At 39.8% G+C, this 22,368-nt stretch overlaps 1 protein-coding gene across 12 annotated transcripts in view; it reads right to left on the reverse strand.

Moving 5' to 3' along the window:
- Hen1 (Hen1 methyltransferase) overlaps positions 1–22,368 on the reverse strand; it is a 371,894-nt gene that overhangs the window by 210,799 nt on the left and 138,727 nt on the right. For all 12 annotated transcript variants that reach the window (XR_011393634.1, XR_011393633.1, XM_070097635.1 and 9 more), the window contains 2 exons: positions 15,401–15,505; positions 7,430–7,572 (listed from right to left, as the gene is read on the reverse strand). Coding sequence is in view for 10 of the 12 variants with exons in the window: in XM_070097635.1 (XP_069953736.1) it covers positions 7,430–7,572; positions 15,401–15,505 (248 nt within the window). In the remaining 2 variants the exon portion in view is untranslated. The remainder of the gene's footprint in view (positions 1–7,429; positions 7,573–15,400; positions 15,506–22,368) is intronic.

Raw genomic sequence — 22,368 nt, forward strand, 5'->3', positions numbered from 1 at the left:
GAAACCGGTTAGCCGGACTTGAGTCCTGAAAATGGGAAGTACAATGCCTGCACTTTACAGGAAGGGTCTGGGATATTGGCAGTTTGGAGGGACATCTAAACTGCAGTATCTGAGTGTCTCTGCAAAGACAGTGATTATGCATGAGTGATGGTGAAACTGTTGAATGATGATGAAAGTTTTTTCTTTCTGGTTCACCCAGCCTCGGTGGGAAATGACCAATGTGTTAAAAAAAAAAAAAAAGTCTAAACTTCACTTTTACCCCAAACATCTGATTATTTCTAGTAGGTAGGGAAAAAATTAGATGGGCAAAACACATTAAATAAATTGATCTGAGATGTAAAACTGGAAGGGCACAACATATTAAACATCTGTGATGTAAAATTAGAAGGGGAGGAGAATTTCAGTGGGGAGAAATAAATGGTATTACGTCAGATGTATCTGAGAGAGGTAGAGCTAAGAAAGAAGTACGAATAATGTTGAAGTATCATTTATGGCAGGAAAGAGAATGCAAATGTATAAATTCAAGGATTACAGGGATTACAATAAGGGTCGGATAAGAAAAGTGGGTTATACTAAGTGTTTATGCACCTGGAGAAGAAAGGAGTAAAGAGATGTTAACCCTTTCAGGGTGAGCAAGCCCTCTCCTAAACTTTTTCTCAGGGTCGGAAATTTAAAAAAAAAAAAAAAATTATTATTTTTTTAATGAAATGATAGAGAATCTTTTCCCGATCATAATGACACCAAAAGTATGAAATTTGATGGAAAACTTATGGAATTATGCTCTTGCGAAGTTAGCGGTCTCAACGATGCTTACGCATCGGCGATTTTGCCCACTTTGAGCTCTATTTTCGGCCAATTCCAATGTACCAGTTGACAAAAATCATATCTATTTTGCTAGAACTCCATTTTTTCTATTGAATGAGTACAAGAAACCACCCATTTACCGATTTCAACTATCCAATAACGTGGTCAGAAATTGGCAATTTTGCCAATTTCACAAATTTCAAAAGATGCTAATTTCCAAATAGGGTCCAGAATAAACAAGACAGACATTTCTGGCACTAAAATAACATTTCCTCTGTTCATTACTCATGTCCCCAGGCCTCTGTTACATTTCTTTTGCTTTCCACTTTGAATTTTTATTCTCACAAAAAATAGAATGTTTATGTTATGCAGACTACTGCATTCGTGTAGAAATAGTGTAGAAATGGTATAAATAATATCAGTGCACTTGTGAAAGAATAACAGACTCACCAGTTGACGTGTATTGGACGCGTGGCATGATTTGTTTACTTTTGAACTTTGGCAAAAATTTAACATTTCTGCTACTTTGAGCTCAATTTCAAGGTACTTTTCATTATGAAACCAATCAAAATCATCTCAATTTCCATAATATGTTTTCCATTCTATAAAATGAGTCCAAGAAAACTAGAATACAACATAAACAGCATACGAAAATGCACTACGAAGTCGCTATTTTATACCAAAAACACGGTCGAAGTTTTTTTTTTTCTCATTATGCACTGTGTGCTGCAGGATTTTTTTTTATACTGCTCACACTGACCACACAGACCCATTCTTTCATATGTAGGCCTACCAGCTTTCTCTTGCTAGATTTGAAGGCGCTAGAATTTATGGGTACTAGTACGGCACCAACCCTGGCATGCAAGCTGTACTAGTACGGCACCAATCCTGAAAGGGTTAAATGAGTGTTAAGTAGTTTTGAACAAAGTGAGAGAGTAATTGTGGTGGGGGACTTGAATGCTACAGTGAGAGAAATGGTAATAGAGGGCATGGTAGGTGTTTGAGGCGCCAGGGGTAAATGATAATGGGGGTCCTTTGACTGAACTTTGTATAGAAAGAGGTTTAGTAATAGGTAATACACATTTTAAGAAAAAGAGGATAAGTATACATGTACAAGATATGATATAGGGCATAACGACAGTAGTTTGTTGGATTATGTATTGGTGGATAAAAAGTCGATGGGCAGATTTTGGGAAGTGCATGTTTATAGAGGGGCAACAGATATATCAGATCCTTTTTAAGTTGTAGCTACAGTCAGAGTAAAAGGTAGATGGTATACAAGGATAATAAAATCAACAAGAAAGAGAGAGGTGAAGGTTTATGAAAAAGAGGAGGAGGTTGTTAGGGTAAGATATAAGCAAATGTTGGCAGAAAGAGTATAGGTAACGAGGAGGTTGAAGAGGTACAGGGTTGATAGAAGGATGTAGTACAGGTTGGCCATCACTAATCTGGCATCATCAGGACCTGTAGGGTCCTGGATTAGTGATTCTGCTGGATCACAGAGTGGTTAGGTTAGAATACACTTAACCCAATGGCGATACTTACGCATCAGCGATTTCACCCACTTTACGCCCTATTCTTGGCCCATTCCAGTGTTCCAGTCTACCAAACTTACAGCTATTATGCTAGAAAGCCTTGTATCCTGTCGACTGAGTACATGAAACCGCCCATTCACCTATTTCAACTACCCAATAAAGTGGTCAGTAATTGGTAATATGGCCAATTTCACACAAATTTCAAAAGATGCCAATTTCAAAACAGGGTCCAGAATAAGCAATGCAGACATTTCTGGCAATAAAATAACAATTTTACTGTTCATTTGTCACATCTCCAGGCTCCTCTTATATCACTCTTGCTTTCCATTTTGAATTATTAAAAAAAAAAAAAATAGAAGATTTACTGTTATGCAGACTGCATGATTGTAATAATTGTATAAATAATGTCAAACCATTCGTGACTGCATATTAGACTGGCCAGTTGGACACGTATTGGACGGTGACATCATTTTTTTTACCCTTGAACATTGGCAAAAATTTAAGGTTTCTGCTACTTTGAGCTTAATTTCAAGGAACTTTTTGTCATGAAACCAATAAAAATAATATCTATTTCTGTAATATATCTTCCATTCTATCAAATGAGACAAAAAAAATACAACCATAAAAACCATACGAAAATACACCGCAAAGTCACTGTTTTACACCAAAAACATGGTCGCATTTTTTTCTCATTATGCACTGTGTGCTGCAGGATTTGTTTATATAGTGCACCCTTACCACACAGACCTATTCTCTCATATGTAGGCCCAAAATACCGGTCAGAGCAAATCTGATTGAGCTGAGTTCATGGAAACCGACAGTGGCTTCAAAGCCACCATATCTTTTACAGATAATGTACCGTGAATGTGCTTTACACAATGAGAAGCATTTCTTTTATTCACTGGAACCATGGCTAGGGCAAAAAGTAAGCAGGAAAAGGAATTGGAATGACTTACACAGCAAGTAGCACCACCAAACAGTAGCAGCAAGTTGGTGTGTCGACCCCGGAAATTTGAAATTATGCTAGCTGAAATTAGTGCTGGATTACTGATTGCTGGAATAGTGATGGCCGACCTGTATTAGTGTTCGGGAAACATTTGTGGACATAGGAAGGTGAGTGCGGGAGGAAAGAGGAGTGACTGGTGGATTGATGAAATAAAGAGAGTGTAAGAGAGAAAAAGTTAGCATATGAGAGGTTTTTGCAAAAAATGAATTATATAAGGAGGGAGGAGTATATGGAGAGAAAAAGAGAGGTCAAGAGACTGGTAAATGAATGCAAAAAGAGAGCAAATGAAAGATTGGGTGAAGAGCTGTCAACAAATTTTACTGAGAATAAGAAAAAGTTTTGGAGTGAAATTAAAAAGTTAAGAAAGCTGTGATTTCATGCATTGGCCAGGGAGGTATTGCATCTTTTAGGAGTGAGGAAGAGCCAGATTTGAGAGTGGAGGAGGAGCATTAGGCTGTGGGTAAAATGAAAGAGGATAATGTAGTTGGAATTGATGGGATCAAGACAGAAATATTGAAAGTAGGTGGGGACATAGTTTTGGAGCAGTTGGTGCTTTTATTTAATAAATGTACAAAACAGGGAAGGGTGCCTAGGGATTGGCAGAAAGCATACATAGTTCGTTTGTTCCTTTGTATAAAAGCAAAGTGGACAGAAGACTGTGTAAGAATTATAGGGGAATAAGCCTGTTGAACATACCTGGTAAAGTGTATGGTAGAGCTATTAATTACTGAAAGAATTAAGGGTAAGATGGAAAGCACGATCACAGATGAATAAGGAGGTTTTGGGAAGGGTAGGGGGTGTGTTGACCAAATGTTTACATTGAAGCATATACATGAACAGTATTTAGAAAGATATGGGTAAAGAAGTCTTCACTGCATTTAAGGATTTTGAAAAGAAACTGTGACAACTCCCACAAAGTGGGAGTTGTCACAGTTTCTTTTTGCTGATGACACTGTGCTTCTAGGAGATTCTGAAGAGAAGCTGCAAAGATTTGTGGACGAATTTTGGAGGCTATGTAAAAGAAGAAAAATCTAAGAGAACATTGGAAAGAGCAAGGCGATGAGGATAATAAAAAATTTGATATCAGATTGGAGGGAGGGAGTTTAGAGGAAGTGAGTGTCTTTAGATATTTGGAAGTGGACTTGTCAGCAGATGGGTCTTTGAAAGATGAGGTGAACATAGAACTGACAAGGGGAACAAGGAGAGTAAAGCACTAAGAAGTCTGTAAAGACAAAGAATGTTATCCATGGAAGAAAAGAGGGGAATGTATGAGAGTATAGTGTTACCAATGCTCCTGTATGAGTGTGAAGCATGGGTTATAAATGCTGTAGTAGGAGGCTGGAGGCAGTGGAGATGTCATGTCTGAAGGCAATGTGCAGTGTGAATATTATGCAGAGAATTCATGGCTTGAAGATTAGAAGTAGGCGTGGGGTTACTAAAAGTATTATCCAGATGGCTGAAGAGGGGTTATTGAGGTGATCTGGGTATTTAGAGAGGATGGAACAAAATAGAATGACTAGGAGGCAAATAAAACTCAACCCTTTGAGGGTCCAGACCCCTAATTTGAAAATTCACCACAGAGTCCAAGAATTAAAACAAAAAAATTTTTTTCTTATTAACCCTTTCAGGGTTTCTGACGTACTAGTATATACGTCTTACCCACCAGTGTTGGTGACGTACTAGTACACATAAATTCTAGCGCCCTCAAATCAAGCGGGAAAAGGCTGGTAGGCCTAGATGTGAAAGAATGGGTCTGCGTGGTCAGTGTGTGCAGTATAAAAAAAAATCCTGCAGCACACAGTGCATAATGAGAAAAGAAATAGAGATAATTTTGATTGGTTTCACGATGACAAGTACCTTGAAATTGAGCGAAAAGTTGTGAAAATGTTCGATTTTTGCCGATGTTCAAGAGTAAACAAATCACGCCACGCATCCAATATACATCAATGGTGAGTCTAATATTCTTGCACAAGTTTTTACAACGATGCAGTAGTATACATAACAGTAAATCTTCAATTTTTTGTGAGAATAAAAATTCAAAATGGAAAGCAAAAGTAATGTAATAAACAGATAAAATGTTATTTTAGTGCCAGGAATGTCTGTCTTGTTTATCCTGGACCCTATTTTGAAATTGGCATCTTTTGAAATTTGTGTGAAATTGGCCAAATTATCAAATTCTGACCACTTTACTGGGTAGTTGAAATTGGTAAATGGGCAGTTTCTTGTACTCAATCAATAGAACAAATGGAATTCTAGCGAAATAGCTATGGTTTTAGTAGGCTGAAACATTGGAATTGGCAGAAACTTGGGCTCAAAGTGGGTTAAATTGCTGATGCGAAAATATTGTCGATGTCAATAACTTTGCAAGAGCATAATTCTGTAAGTTTTCCATCATATTTCATACTTTTGGTGTCATTATGATAAGAAAAAGATTCTCTATCATTACACAAAAAAAAATAATTTTATATTTTGAATATTTTTCTACCCTGAGTAGGAGTTAACCCTTTCAGGGTCCGTCCCGTAGATCTACGGCTTTACGTTCAGGGTCCAAACCGTAGATCTACGTCATGAGCTCAGCTCACTCTGATAAACTGTGAGTGGTAAATTTGGGCCTAGATATGAGAGAATACATCTATGTGGTATGTGTGCACCACATAAAACAAATCCTGCAGCACACTGTGTATAATGAGAGAAAAAAAACTGAGACCATGATTTTTGATTAAAACAGCGACTTTGCAGTGTTTTTTCGTATGTTTTTTATAGTTGTATTTGTGATTTCTTGGTCTCATTTGATAGAATGGAAGACATATTACAGAAATAGAGATAATTTTGATTGGTGTTAGCACTGGAAATGGCTTGAAATTGAGCTCAAAGTGGCGGAAATGTTAAATTTTTGCCGATGTTCAAGAGTAAACAAACGACCTCACACGTCTAATACACGCCAGCTGGTGGGTCTAATATACATTCACAAATGTGGTGATGATATTTATACAATTATTACAATATTGCATAACAGTAAATCTTCTATTTTTTGGTGTGAATAAAAATTCATTATGTGAATAAAAAATCAAAATGGAATTTATTTGTAAAGCCTCAAAACATAACTAATGAACAGAGGAAATGTTAGTTTAGTGCCAGGAATACTTACATTGTTTATTCTGGACCCTATTTTGAAATTGGAATATTTTGAACTTTGTGTTAAATTGGCCAAATTACAAATTTCCGGTCACTTTATTTTGTAGTTGAAACAGTTGACTTGGCGATTTCTTGTGCTCAATCGATAGAATAGAAGTAATACTAGTGAAATAGCTGAGAATTTGGTCGACTGGAATAATGTAATTGGCCTAAAATGGGAGTCAAAGTCGGCAAAATCGCCGATTCGTAAATATCGCTGACACATCAAAATTCACGAGAGCATAATTTCGTCAATTTTCCATCAAATTTCGTACTTTTTGTTTTATTACATTCACAAAAAGATTCTCTACCATTTCATAAGAAAAAATAACATTTTTTTTTTTTTAAATTCTTGGACACTGGGGCACCACTTCAGATTTTGGCCTTGGACCCTGAAAGGGTTAAGGATCGAGGGTCTCGACCCTGAAAGGGATAAGTGGTAGAGAATCTTTCTCTGAATGTAATAAAACAAAAAGTACAAAATTTGATTAAAAACTGACAAAATTACACTCGCGAATTTTGCTGTGTCGGAGGTATTTACACACTGACAATTTTGCCCACTTCGAGTCCTATTTTTGGCCAATTACATTGTTTCATTAGACCAAATTCTTAGCTGTTTTGCTAGTATGTGTTCCATTTTATCTACTGAGCACAAGAAATCCCACAATCAACTATTTCAACTACCCAATAAAGTGATCGGAAATTGGAAATTTGGCCAATTTCACAGATTATCAAAATGGGGTCCAGGATAAACAATGCAGGCATTCCTGGCACTAAAATAACATTTAATCTGTTTATCATAGCTCATTATTATGCTGTAGTTATACATGAAAAATATACTAGCAAGAGTTATTTGAATGGAGAGCAATGTAAAATGCGTGTTCAACATAAAATATAAAATATAACTCACAGTTCAATCATGGTGACAACTTGAGTTTCTGAGAGCAATGGGTCATATTTTCTGCCATCCCCACACACTGCTTTAACATTAAGAGGTAGTTTACGCAAAATTAAGAAGTCTGCTGGCAGGGGTTTGATGCGATACTCATTATCCTGATATAAGAAACAACACTGACATTAATAACATATAAAAACATTACTTAAAATATTGATTTTTTTTTTTCCTTACTGGCCATCTCCCACCATGTCAGGGTGACCATAAAAGAAAACATATTCACCATCATTCACTTAATTGCTGTCTTGCTAGAAGTGTACTGACATTACAGTTCAGATGAGCCTCCAAAATACAACATCCACAGCCATCCTTCATGATGCAAGCACTGCTCTTCCCACCAGCCATCCTTCATGATGCAAGCACTGCTCTTCCCACCAGCCATCCTTCATGGTGCAAGCACTGCTCTTCCCACCAGCCATCCTTCATGCAAGCACTGCTCTTCCCACCAGCCATCCTTCATGATGCAAGCACTGCTCTTCCCACCAGCCATCCTTCATGGTACAAGCACTGCTCTTCCCACCAGCCATCCTTCATGGTACAAGCACTGCTCTTCCTACCAGCCATCCTTCATGGTACAAGCACTGCTCTTTCCACCAGCCATCCTTCATGGTACAAGCACTGCTCTTCCCACCAGCCATCCTTCATGGTACAAGCACTGCTCTTCCCACCAGCCATCCTTCACGGTACAAGCACTGCTCTTTCCACCAGCCATCCTTCATGGTGCAAGCACTGCTCTTCCCACCAGCCATCCTTCATGGTACAAGCACTGCTCTTCCCACCAGCCATCCTTCATGGTACAAGCACTGCTCTTTCCACCAGCCATCCTTCATGGTGCAAGCACTGCTCTTCCCACCAACCATCCTTCATGGTGCAAGCACTGCTCTTCCCACCAACCATCCTTCATGATGCAAGCACTGCTCTTCCCACCAGCCATCCTTCATGGTACAAGCACTGCTCTTTCCACCAGCCATCCTTCATGATGCAATCACTGCTCTTCCCACCAGCCATCCTTCATGAAGCAAGCACTGCCCTTCCCACCAGCCATTCTTCATGATGCAAGCACTGCCCTTCCCACCAGCCATCTTTCATGGTGCAAGCACTGCTCTTCCCACCAGCCATCTTTCATGGTACAAGCACTGCTCTTCCCACCAGCCATCCTTCACAGTACAAGCACTGCTCTTCCCACCAACCATCCTTCATGATGTAAGCACTGCTCTTCCCACCAGCCATCCTTCATGATGCAAGCACTGCTCTTCCCACCAGCCATCCTTCAAAGTACAAGCACTGCCCTTCCCACCAGCCATCTTTCATGGTGCAAGCACTGCTCTTCCCACCAGTCATCCTTCATGGTACAAGCACTGCTCTTTCCACCAGCCATCCTTCATGATGCAAGCACTGCTCTTCCCACCAGCCATCCTTCATGGTACAAGCACTGCTCTTTCCACCAGCCATCCTTCATGGTACAAGCACTGCTCTTCCCACCAGCCATCCTTCACAGTACAAGCACTGCTCTTTCCACCAGCCATCCTTCATGTTGCAAGCACTGCTCTTCCCACCAGCCATCCTTCATGATGCAAGCACTGCCCTTCCCACCAGCCATCTTTCATGGTGCAAGCACTGCTCTTCCCACCAGCCATCCTTCATGGTACAAGCACTGCTCTTCCCACCAGCCATCCTTCACAGTACAAGCACTGCTCTTTCCACCAGCCATCCTTCATGATGCAAGCACTGCTCTTCCCACCAGCCATCCTTCATGTTGCAAGCACTGCCCTTCCCACCAGCCATCCTTCATGATGCAAGCACTGCCCTTCCCACCAGCCATCCTTCATGATGCAAGCACTGCTCTTCCCACTAGCCATCCTTCATGGTGCAAGAACTGCTCCTCCCACCAGCCATCCTTCATGTTGCAAGCACTGCCCTTCCCACCAGCCATCCTTCATGATGCAAGCACTGCTCTTCCCACCAGCCATCCTTCAAAGTACAAGCACTGCTCTTCCCACTAGCCATCCTTCATGGTGCAGGCACTGCTCTTCCCACCAGCCATCCTTCATGGTGCATGCACTGCTCTTCCCACCTCCAGGAATAAAGTCCAGCTCACCAGTTTCCCAAAATCCCTTCATAAAAGTAACCTTATTCACACTTCAACAGCACATCCATTAAAAATTACTTGTCTCCATTCACTCCTATCTCACACTCCCACAAACCTGCTGGATGCTCAAGCCTCTAAAACTCAAAGCCTCCTTTACCCTCATGATTATACTGTTTTCTTAATTTCAATTCAGTTCAATCTAATTCTTTATTTCAAAACTACTGAACATAAAAGACATAAAAAAAACATGAAGACCCATGCAATGCATAGCATCTTGGGCTAACCACACCACGGGCGGGGAGTCTCAAAACTCCAGACCATCGCGGTTTCTTTCCCTGCCCGTGGTATGGTTTGTTTGCAATCGTGTCATTATGATTTCGTGAGTCATCTTGGGCTAAATCTAATCTAGTCTTAAAATCTACATAATATCTTTATCTTTTAGGTCTAATATATCGTATTAACTCTAACTGTTAGGGTGCTGATCAATGCATCTCTGCTAGTGCTCCAAATGTTTTCATTTTTTATGTAAAGAAAAAAAGATAACCTAGGTAGTAGGTTGGTAAACAGCAACCACCCAGGGAGGTACTACCGTCCTGCCAAGTGAGTGTAAAACGAAAACCTGTAATTGTTTTACATGATGGTAGGATTGCTGGTGTCTTTTGTCTGTCTCATAAATATGCAAGATTACAGGTACGTCTTGCTACTTCTACTTGCACTTGGGTCACACTACACAAACATGTACAAGCATATATATACACACCCCTCTAGGTATTCTTCTATTTTCTTTCTAGTTCTTGTTCTTGTTTATTTCCTCTTATCTCCATGGGAAGTGGAACAGAATTCTTCCTCCGTAAGCCATGCGTGTTGTAAGAGGCGACTAAAATGTTGGGAGCAAGGGGCTAGTAACCCCTTCTCCCGTATAAATTACTAAATTTAAGAGAAACTTTTGTTTTTCTTTTTGGGCCACCCTGCCTTGGTGGGATATGGCCGGTGTGTTGAAAGAAAGAAGAAAGAAAAAAAAAGATAAATTTTTATAGGTATTTTAATAAAAAAAATTAAGGTCAGTACTTACTGAGATACAAAGCAATGAAACTGGCAATGGATGCTCATGTGATGGCAACATGGAGTCCTGCTACTTGTAGAAATTTCTCAGATAACCTGTGTTTTCTCATCTGATGTTGATTTATGCAGTTTTTAGGTTCTGATATTTATAATTGAGAGTAAATCTTGTGAATTCACAGCCAATGGTTGTTCTGACACAAATATTATATATGGAAATATTAATGAAACAATCACATTTACACACTGACTAGTGAACATGTCCACCTACTCGGGTCACATACTACTGTATAAAAATATATACAAATTATTTACAGGTCCCGCCAATGTATTCTGAAGTGCTGGAGTGTATGAAACTCCTTGAAGCATGGTGTCAGAGTAGCACTTTACACTGCTGATGGTGCATTCATCCCACAATGCTGATGGCATACTGACCCATCAGCACTGACCCCAGTGAACCTTGGCACATATTTTCTATTTGTTCTCACCGTTCCACACATATCAGTATTGTTCACATACACGAAATCAGCGAGCGAGCATGGGGATGTATACCAGTTGCCAGTGAACAATGTATGGCCCTTGCCAAACTAGGCACTGAATTTTTGTTTCAGGTACATAAATACATCCTGGATTTTGTATAGCAGGTTGTTTCTGTTGGGTGTATGCCTGTCTGAGAAGCGCAACATTCATAGCAACACACTAAAAAAAACCCGCACACAGAAGAGAGGAGCTTATGACAACGTTTTGTCGTAAATGGTCAAAGTCAGACTGAAATGTCATCAAAAGATGGTTTAATTTTTGTGCATTATTCCAGTCATGGTATTGTACCTTTTTGTTCTTTATTTATGGCAACAGCATGAATCTGTTGCAAGAGGTGGTGGTCACAGAAGATTTGGGTACTGATGTAAAAGTCTGTTGACCAGTACTATGCTATACTGAACTTGTAGATACAAGGCACAAGCGTGACTGTGGCAAGGACTAGATACATTTCGGCCAGTTGAATCTTTGCACCAGTGCAGCTGTGATGATTCTGCAACATGTGTAATACCTGTTTGTCTGACTGACAATCAGGTTCGTGAGTGGCTAATCAAAATACAATTGGAAGTACTCGAAAAGGAGAGCGTTAATACAACATGGCATTAGTGAATCCCTGGGGTTTGCCATGCTGTTTGCTGGAGTTGGTGCTCAATTGAACTGGTGCTCCAATAAGGTATTATGTAGGCCAAGAGCTTTTAAATATGGTACCAAATTTTAACACAGGAAAAATAGTGTATCGATCAATGATCAGAGCACTAGCAGTAATTCGTGGATCAACAGTTTGACAGAAAAAGGGTTAACAGAAACCTAAAAAAAAAATTAAAGTTAGAAGATAATAGTTCAAATGAAGTTATAATTGTCTATTTATGGCAAAGGGTGAGTGTTACTAGTTTATGAACTGACAATACAAAACAATATTATTCAGTTAAAGCTCTCAGGTACCAGCTCATATTATTACAGTAGCACACAATATAATGAAAGACCAATTCACTGAAGACTGTTTCTGCAGACATGGATACAGGAAGTTAAGGACATGGATAATACTATGTAAAATTCATGATAAAACAGCTTTGTCTGAAAGAAGGGGTTGAGACATAATAAATATAAGGGAGTAGAAAAAATGTAGAAACAAGAATTACAGGAGAATGAGTAATGCATAAAAACACTACAATCTTAAAGGTTCCTGCTGCTTTTAACAATCCATCAATCATACTTTTTTTCAATGCCAAAGGTTTCAGCTTTTCTATGGAATGTACAACATTATTTTCAGTCAAAACTTACATACAGTATTTGGGAACAATCAATAAAGATACAGTGGACCCCCGCATAGCGACTTTAATCCGTGCAAGAGGGCTCATTGTTATGCGAAATGATCGGTATGCGAATGAATTTTCCCCATAAGAAATAATGGAAATCAAATTAATCCGTGCAAGACACCCAAAAGTATGAAAAAAAAATTTTTACCACATGAAATATACATTTTCCTACACACAAAGAGAAGGATACATGCACAATAGTAGAGTAGTACATGCACAATATATATTGTGCATGTACTACTCTACTAAATGAAGAATAAATGACACTTACCTTTATTGAAGATGCAGCAATGACTGATGAGACACTGTGTCCTGGGAGTGCCTTTTCCTCCTGAGTACTGTAGGTCCTGTTTGGCATTTTCTTCCAGAACAGGCCTTATCACACTGTGTATGCCACTACGATTCTTAAATCTCTCAAACCAACCTTTGCTGGCTTTAAATTCACCAATATGAGCACTAGTTCCAGGCATTTTTCCCTGTTCACCTGGGTGTTAGTCGACTGGTGTGGGTTGCATCCTGGGAGACAAGATTAAGGACCCCAATGGAAATAAGTTAGACAGTCTTCGATGACACTGACTTTTTTGGGTTATCCTGGGTGGCAAATCCTCTGGGGTTAATTGTTTCTTGGTATTCTCAATAAGCCACACCAACAACGGTGCTACAGCAGCAGCTGACAGTGCTACAGCAGCAGCTGACGGTGGTACAGCAGCAGCAGACGGTACTACAGCAGCAGCTGACAGTGCTACAGCAGCAGCAGACGATGCTACAGCAGCAGCAGACGGTACTACAGCAGCAGCTGACGATGGTACAGCAGCAGCTGACGGTGGTACAGCAGCAGCAGCAGCTGACAGTGCAGCAGCAGCAGCTGACGGTGGTACAGCAGCAGCAGCAGCTGTACCACCAATAGTAGCGATGGTTGATTGGGGTTTATTATACAACCTGGCCAGCTCGGAGACACGCACTCCACTTTCATACTTATCAATGATCTTTTTCTTCATCTCTATAGTAATTCTCACCCTTATTGCTGTAGGGTTGGCACTAGAAGCTTTCTTGGGGCCCATGGTCACTTATTTTGCAGATAAAATCACCAAAAACACTGTAATAATACGAAATGTTCCGATTGTATGCTTGGATGTTACCGCGGAGGCTGGCTGGTAAACAATGCCACCGGCGGCACATGTGAGGCTGGCTAAGGGCGCACATTGGACGCATCTTGGACGAAGAGCGGTGAGCGGGTTTTTGAGCGGTATGCGAGGCAAAATTTTTGCGATAAAAGCGAGCGGTATGCGGATTGAACGTTATGTGATGCGTACGGTATGCGCGGGTCCACTGTACTTCCGTCTGATCAACTAGCTGACAAAGGGCTGTCGTGGGATCAGAGTCAATGACAGAATAAAAAACAAGTGGTTGGAAATTACAAAATACTGATATTACAGTGGAACCTTGGTATACAACCAGCTCCCTACTAGAGCAAAGCTCACATCTCGACCAAACAAATACAACCTGCCAGAACTTCGCTGTAAACTATTTCGTGTTTCTTCGCATTTTTTGGCACTTTTTTCTTTTGTATTACAGTGGACCCCCGACATTCGATGGCATCGACATTCAATAAATCCGACATTCGATGCATTTTAACGCAAAAATTTCGCCTCAACATTCAATGGAAAACCCGACATTCGATAAGATTCATACAAGACGTGTCCACGTGTGGCCTGAACTGCACCGTGTGTGCCAGTGTTTACAAGCTAGCCAGTGTGCGCGCATCTAAGGATACATTCGGTACATTCCATATTATCACTGTTTTTGGTGCTTGTTTCTGCAAAATAAGTAACCATGGGCCCCAAGAAAGCTTCTAGTGCCAACCCTTCAAGAAAAAAGGTGCTAATGACTATTGAAATGAAGAAAGAGATAATTGCAAAGTACGAAAGTGGAGTGCGTGTGTCGGAGTGCATGATGATTTGGTAAAGAAACTGCCTGCAACTAGTGGTGATGTGAGTGAATTTAAGGCCAGCAAAGGTTGGTTTGAAAGATTTAAGAATCGTAGTGGCATACACAGTGTGGTAAGGCATGGTGAGGCTGCCAGTTCAAGTCCTAATGGAAGGGGATTCCCCTTCTAAACACTAACACCATCCACACTCTCCCCTCCTCCCATCCCATCAATCATCACCAGATCTTTATTATTCTATTGTTATTAATCTATTGTTATTGTTGTTATTGTAACTATTCTATTCCATTAAACTTAATATTTCGTGTGGTAAATTTTTTTTTTTCATTCTTTTGCGTATCTTGCACGGATTAATTTGATTTCCATTATTTCTTATGGGGAAAATTAATTCGACTTTCAATATTTTCGACATTCGATAGCTCTCAGGAACGGATTAGTATCGAATGTCGAGGGTCCACTGTATTTGTATAAATAAATCACCATGGGGCCTACAAAGATTAGTGATAACAGCCAACCAAACAGAAAATTGGTTGGGAAGAACTTGTTCGACACTCAAACAGAGAGGCACTCAAACAGCCTTCTGAAATGAATTAAGGTCGCATACCGAGGTTCCACTGTATTTTAGAAGATATTCAGGAAAATCATTACTTTTATTACTATATTTCAACAACTTTGCCAACTTGATTCAATTTGGCCACAAATTTCTTTTTTCAGCATTTTTTCATCTCTTTCTCTTATCTGTATCTGCTTTCTTCACTTCATTCACTTCCAATCACTTCCAATCACATTTTAAAAATACTAAAGGAAATTCATCAACAATCACAAAATTTACATCTGCTACACTGTAAGTGTTTAGAAAGACCACTTATAAACAAAATTATTCACTCACAAATCAAAACCATAAACTAGTGTTAACTATAAAAAAAATTAAGCATTAAATATGTGTGCATACAATTTACTACACAGTTCAGTACACTCACCTTCAATATGTGAAAATCTTTGTCAAGCAAAAGAATTTCCTGAATCCCAGGCACATTTTTCAGGTATCTGAAGAACTTCAGTCCTGCACATCCTATGTCAACTACCTGAAAATATTTATTATTTTTAAAATAACAAAATCATTTTAACATACAAGCATAATTATTTTACATGTAATCTGATCTCACTCAGGCAATCCAGGGAAATATTACTTACCTGCCTCAATTAAATATTCATTGCTCTTCATACCAAGGGCCTCCACATTAAATCTATATAGTATATATATCTATATCAGTAGTAGTAGGATGGTAGACAGCAACCCGCCAGGGAGGTACTACCGTCCTGCCAAGTGAGTGTAAAACGAAAGCCTGTAATTGTTTTACATGATGGTAGGATTCCTGGTGTCTTTTGTCTGTCTCATAAACATGCAAGATTACAGGTATGTCTTGCTACTTCTACTTACACTTAGGTCACACTACACATACATGTACATGTTTATTTATACACACTCATCTGAGTTTTCTTTGATTTTATCTTAATAGTTCTTGGTCTTATTACTTTTCCTTTTATATCCATGGGGAAGTGGAATAAGAATCTTTCCTCCGTAAGCCATGCATGTTGTAAAAGTCAACTAAAATGCCGGGAACAATGGGCTAGTAACCCCTTTTCCTGTAAAGATTACTAAAAAGAATAAGAAGAAGAAAATTGTCAAAGTGGGAAGTCTGAATGTGAGTGGATGTTGTGCAAATGATAAGAAAGAGATGATTGTGGATGCTATGAATGAGAAAAAGCTGGATGTCCTGACTTTAAGTGAAACAAAGCTGAAGGGGGTGGGAGAGTTTCAGTGGAGAGGAATAAATGGGATTAGGTCAGGGGTTTCAAATAGAGTTAGAGCTAAAGAAGGAGTAGCAATAATGTTGAAGGATAAGCTATGGCAGGAAAAGAGGGACTATAAATGTATTAATTCAAGAATTATGTGGAGTAAAATAAAGGTTGGATGCGAAAAGTGGGTTATAGTAAGCGTATATGCACCTGGAGAAGAGAGAAGTGCAGACGAGAGAGAGAGATTTTGGGAAATGCTGAGTGAATGCGTGGGGAGTTTTGAACCAAGTGTAAGAGTACTTGTGGTTGGGGATTTCAATGCTAAAGTGGGTAAAAATGTTATGGAGGGAGTAGTTAGTTTAATATGTTTATTATGCACCCCATACCCATCCTGTGGGCGGTAGTCAAAAGATTACAGAGGTACATAATGGGTCCAGGGACCGGGCTCCAAAGTTTTGATGGCTGAACTAGGTACAAGGTAATGAACTCACAAGTTACAAAGGTAATGAACTCACAAGTTACAAAGGTAATGAACACTGTAAGAATGGTTACTTACGTTTATACATGGCTGCAATCATGAACAAATTTTAGAGTAATGAGCAATTCACACTTCCACACCCGGTCACAACTGTAGTGAGTTATTGGTGCAAAGAGATTTGGTAATAAGTAATACATATTTTATGAAAAAGAGGATAAATAAATATACAAGGTATGATGTAGCATGTAATGAAAGTAGTTTGTTAGATTATATATTGGTGGATTAAAGGTTGATGGGTAGACTCCAGGATATACATGTTTATGGAGGGGCAACTGATATATCGGACCATTATTTAGTTGTAGCTACAGTTAGAGTAAGAGGTAGATGGGACAAGCGGAAGGTGGCAACAACAAGTAAGAGAGAGGTGAAAGTGTATAAACTAAGGGAAGAGGAAGTTCGGGTGAGATATAAGCGACTATTGGCAGAAAAGTGGGCTAGTGCAAAGATGAGTAGTGGGGGGGAATTGAAGAGGGTTGGAATAGCTTTAAAAATGCAGTATTAGAATGTGGGGCAGAAGTTTGTGGTTATAGGAGGGTGAGGGCAGGAGGAAAGAGGAGTGATTGGTGGAATGATGAAGTAAAGGGTGTGATAAAAGAGAAAAAGTTAGCTTATGAGAGGTTTTTACAAAGCAGAAGTGTTATAAGAAGAGCAGAGTATATGGAGAGTAAAAGAAAGGTGAAGAGAGTGGTGAGAGAGTGCAAAAGGAGAGCAGATGATAGTGGGAGAGGCATTGTCAAGAAATTTTAATGAAAATAAGAAAAAATTTTGGAGTGAGTTAAACAAGTTAAGAAAGCCTAGGGAACGTAAGGATTTGTCAGTTAAAAACAGAGTAGGGGCGTTAGTAGATGGGGAGATGGAGATATTAGGTAGATGGCGAGAATATTTTGAGGAACTTTTAAATGTTCAGGAAGAAAAGGAGGCGGTAATTTCATGCACTGGCCAGGGAGGTATACCATCTTTTAGGAGTGAAGAAGAGCAGAATGTAAGTGTGGGGGAGGTACGTGAGGCATTACGTAGATTGAAAGGAGGTAAAGCAGCAGGAACTGATGGGATCATGACAGAAATGTTAAAAGCAGGGGGGGATATAGTGTTGGAGTGGTTGGTACTTTTGTTTAATAAATGTATGAAAGAGGGGAAGGTACCTAGGGATTGGCAGAGAGCATGTATAGTCCCTTTATATAAAGGGAAGGGGGACAAAACAGATTGTAAAAATTATAGAGGAATAAGTTTACTGAGTATACCAGGAAAAGTGTACGGTAGGGTTATAATTGAAAGAATTAGAGGTAAGACAGAATGTAGGATTGCGGATGAGCAAGGAGGTTTCAGAGTGGGTAGGGGATGTGTAGATCAAGTGTTTACATTGAAGCATATATGTGAACAGTATTTAGATAAGGGTAGGGAAGTTTTTATTGCATATATGGATTTAGAAAAGGCATATGATAGAGTGGATAGGAGAGCAATGTGGCAGATGTTGCAAGTATAGGTGGTAAGTTAATAAATGCTGTAAAGAGTTTTTATGAGGATAGTGAGGCTCAGGTTAGGGTGTGTAGAAGAGAGTGAGACTACTTTCCAGTAAAAGTAGGTCTTAGAAAGGGATGTGTAATGTCACCATGGTTGTTTAATATATTAATAGATGGGGTTGTAAAAGAAGTAAATGCTAGGGTGTTCGGGAGAGGGGTGGGATTAAATTATGGGGAATCAAATACAAAATGGGAATTGACACAGTTACTTTTTGCTGATGATACTGTGTTTATGGGAGATTCTAAAGAAAAATTGTAAAGGTTAGTGAATGAGTTTGGGAGTGTGTGTAAAGGTAGAAAGTTGAAAGTAAACAAAGAAATTGGGAAGGAGTATGGAAGAAGTGAATGTTTTCAGATACTTGGGAGTTGACATGTCGGTGGATGGATTTATGAAGGATGAGGTTAATCATAGAATTGATGAGGGAAAAAAGGTGAGTGGTGCGTTGAGGTATATGTGGAGTCAAAAAACGTTATCTATGGAGGCAAAGAATGTATGAAAGTATAGTAGTATCAACACTCTTATATAGGTGTGAAGCTTGGGTTGTGAATGCAGCAGCGAGGAGACGGTTGGAGGCAGTGGAGACGTCCTGTCTAAGGGCAATGTGTGGTGCAAATATTATGCAGAAAATTCGGAGTGTGGAAATTAGGAGAAGGTGTGGAGTTAATAAAAGTATTAGTCAGAGGGCTGAAGAGGGGTTGTTGAGGTGGTTTGGTCATTTAGAGAGAATGGGTCAAAGTAGAATGACATGGAGAGCATTTAAATCGGTAGGAGAAGGAAGACGGGGTAGGGGTCGTCCTCGAAAAGGTTGGAAGGAAGGAGTAAGGGAGATTTTATGGGCGAGGGGCTTGGACTTCCAGCAGGCATGCATGAGCGTGTTCAATAGGAGTGAATGGAGACAAATGGTATTTGGGACCTGACGATCTGTTGGAGTGTGAGCAGGGTAATATTTAGCTACAGTTAGAGTAAGAGGTAGATGGGAAAAGAGGAAGGTGGCAACAACAAGTAAGAGGGAGGTGAAAGTGTATAAACTAAGGGAGGAGGAAGTTCGGGCGAGATATAAGCGACTATTGGCAGAAAAGTGGGCTAGTGCAAAGATGAGTAGTGGGGGGGTTGAAGAGGGTTGGAATAGTTTTAAAAATGCAGTATTAGAATGTGGGGCAGAAGTTTGTGGTTATAGGAGGGTGGGGGCAGGAGGAAAGAGGAGTGATTGGTGGAATGATGAAGTAAAGGGTGTGATAAAAGAGAAAAAGGTAGCTTACGAGAGGTTTTTACAAAGCAGAAGTGTTATAAGAAGAGCAGAGTATATGGAGAGTAAAAGAAAGGTGAAGAGAGTGGTGAGAGAGTGCAAAAGGAGAGCAGATGAAAGAGTGGGAGAGGCACTGTCAAGAAATTTTAATGAAAATAAGAAAAAATTTTGGAGTGAGTTAAACAAGTTAAGAAAGCCTAGGGAAAGTATGGATTTGTCAGTTAAAAACAGAGTAGGGGAGTTAGTAGATGGGGAGAGGGAGGTATTAGGTAGATGGCAAGAATATTTTGAGGAACTTTTAAATGTTAAGGAAGAAAGGGAGGCGGTAATTTCATGCACTGGCCAGGGAGGTATACCATCTTTTAGGAGTGAAGAAGAGCAGACTGTAAGTGTGGTGGAGGTACGTGAGGCATTATGTAGAATGAAAGGGGGTAAAGCAGCTGGAACTGATGGGATCATGACAGAAATGTTAAAAGCAGGGGGGATATAGTGTTGGAGTGGTTGGTACTTTTGTTTAATAAATGTATGAAAGAGGGGAAGGTACCTAGGGATTGGCGGAGAGCATGTATAGTCCCTTTATATAAAGGGAAAGGGGACAAAAGAGATTGTAAAAATTATAGAGGAATAAGTTTACTGAGTATACCAGGAAAAGTATACGGTAGGGTTATAATTGAAAGAATTAGAGGTAAGACAGAATGTAGAATTGCGGACGAACAAGGAGGTTTCAGAGTGGGTAGGGGATGTGTAGATCAAGTGTTTACATTGAAGCATATATGTGAACAGTATTTAGAAAAAGGTAGGGAAGTTTTTATTGCATTTATGGATTTAGAAAAGGCATATGATAGAGTGGATAGAGGAGCAATGTGGCAGATGTTGCAAGTATATGGAATAGGTGGTAAGTTACTAAATGCTGTAAAGAGCTTTTATGAGGATAGTGAGGCTCAGGTTAGGGTGTGTAGAAAAGAGGGAGAATACTTCCCGGTAAAAGTAGGTCTTAGACAGGGATGTGTAATGTCACCATGGTTGTTTAATATATTTATAGATGGGGTTGTAAAAGAAGTAAATGCTAGGGTGTTCGGGAGAGGGGTGGGATTAAATTATGGGGAATCAAATTCAAAATGGGAATTGACACAGTTACTTTTTGCTGATGATACTGTGCTTATGGGAGATTCTAAAGAAAAATTGCAAAGGTTAGTGGATGAGTTTGAGAATGTGTGTAAAGGTAGAAAGTTGAAAGTGAACATAGAAAAGAGTAAGGTGATGAGGGTATCAAATGATTTAGATAAAGAAAAATTGGATATCAAATTGGGGAGGAGGAGTATGGAAGAAGTGAATGTTTTCAGATACTTGGGAGTTGACGTGTCGGCGGATGGATTTATGAAGGATGAGGTTAATCATAGAATTGATGAGGGAAAAAAGGTGAGTGGTGCGTTGAGGTATATGTGGAGTCAAAAAACGTTATCTATGGAGGCAAAGAAGGGAATGTATGAAAGTATAGTAGTACCAACACTCTTATATGGATGTGAAGCTTGGGTGGTAAATGCAGCAGCGAGGAGACGGTTGGAGGCAGTGGAGATGTCCTGTCTAAGGGCAATGTGTGGTGTAAATATTATGCAGAAAATTCGGAGTGTGGAAATTAGGAGAAGGTGTGGAGTTAATAAAAGCATTAGTCAGAGGGCAGAAGAGGGGTTGTTGAGGTGGTTTGGTCATTTAGAGAGAATGGATCAAAGTAGAATGACATGGAAAGCATATAAATCTATAGGGGAAGGAAAGAGGGGTAGGGGTCGTCCTCGAAAGGGTTGGAAAGAGGGGGTAAAGGAGGTTTTGTGGGTGAGGGGCTTGGACTTCCAGCAAGCGTGCATGAGCGTGTTAGATAGGAGTGAATGGAGACGAATGATACTTGGGACCTGACGATCTGTTGGAGTGTGAGCAGGGTAATATTTAGTGAAGGGATTCAGGGAAACCGGTTATTTTCATATAGTCGGACTTGAGTCCTGGAAATGGGAAGTACAATGCCTGCACTTTAAAGGAGGGGTTTGGGATATTGGCAGTTTGGAGGGATATGTTGTGTATCTCTATACGTATATGCTTCTAAACTGTTATATTCTGAGCACCTCTGCAAAAGCAGTGATAATGTGTGAGTGTGGTGAAAGTGTTGAATGATGATGAAAGTATTTTCTTTTTGGGGATTTTCTTTCTTTTTTTGGGTCACCCTGCCTCGGTGGGAGACGACCGACTTGAAAAAAAAAAAAAAAAAAAAAAAAAAAATTAAGGGAAACTGGTTATTTTTATATAGCCGGACTTGAGTCCTGGAAATGGGAAGTACAATGCCTGTACAATAAAGGAGGGGTTTCAGGATATTAGCAGTTTGGAGGGATATGTTGTGTATCTTTATACGTATATGCTTCTAAACTTTTGTGTTCTGAGCACCTCTGTAAAAACAGTGATTATGTATGAGTGAGGTGAAAGTGTTGAATGATGATGAAAGTATTTTCTTTTTGGGGATTTTCTTTCTTTTTTGGGTAACCCTGCCTCAGACACTCAGTTGACCCTAAGAGAGTTCTGGAGGAATCACTTCAGTATTTACAACTGCATAAGCCTTATAGGTAAGGCTTGAGAGGGAGTGACTTCCAGGACTTTGAACTCTGCTTGAAGACAATTGTGGCCAGATTGTGTCCAAAAGAGGGATTTTGAAGGGCTTGAGGCTGACCCTGACCCTGCTGACCCTCTGCCTGTTGTGGAAGGTATTGTGGCACTGGAGAAGTCCATGGGGTTGGAGGTGAGTGGCGAGGATGTGGAAGAATTAGTGGATGACCACAGGGAAGAGCTAACCACTGAAGAGC

The sequence above is a fragment of the Cherax quadricarinatus genome, chromosome 58 (genome assembly GCF_038502225.1).
Source record: "Cherax quadricarinatus isolate ZL_2023a chromosome 58, ASM3850222v1, whole genome shotgun sequence".
NCBI classification, from domain to species: Eukaryota; Metazoa; Arthropoda; class Malacostraca; order Decapoda; family Parastacidae; genus Cherax; species Cherax quadricarinatus.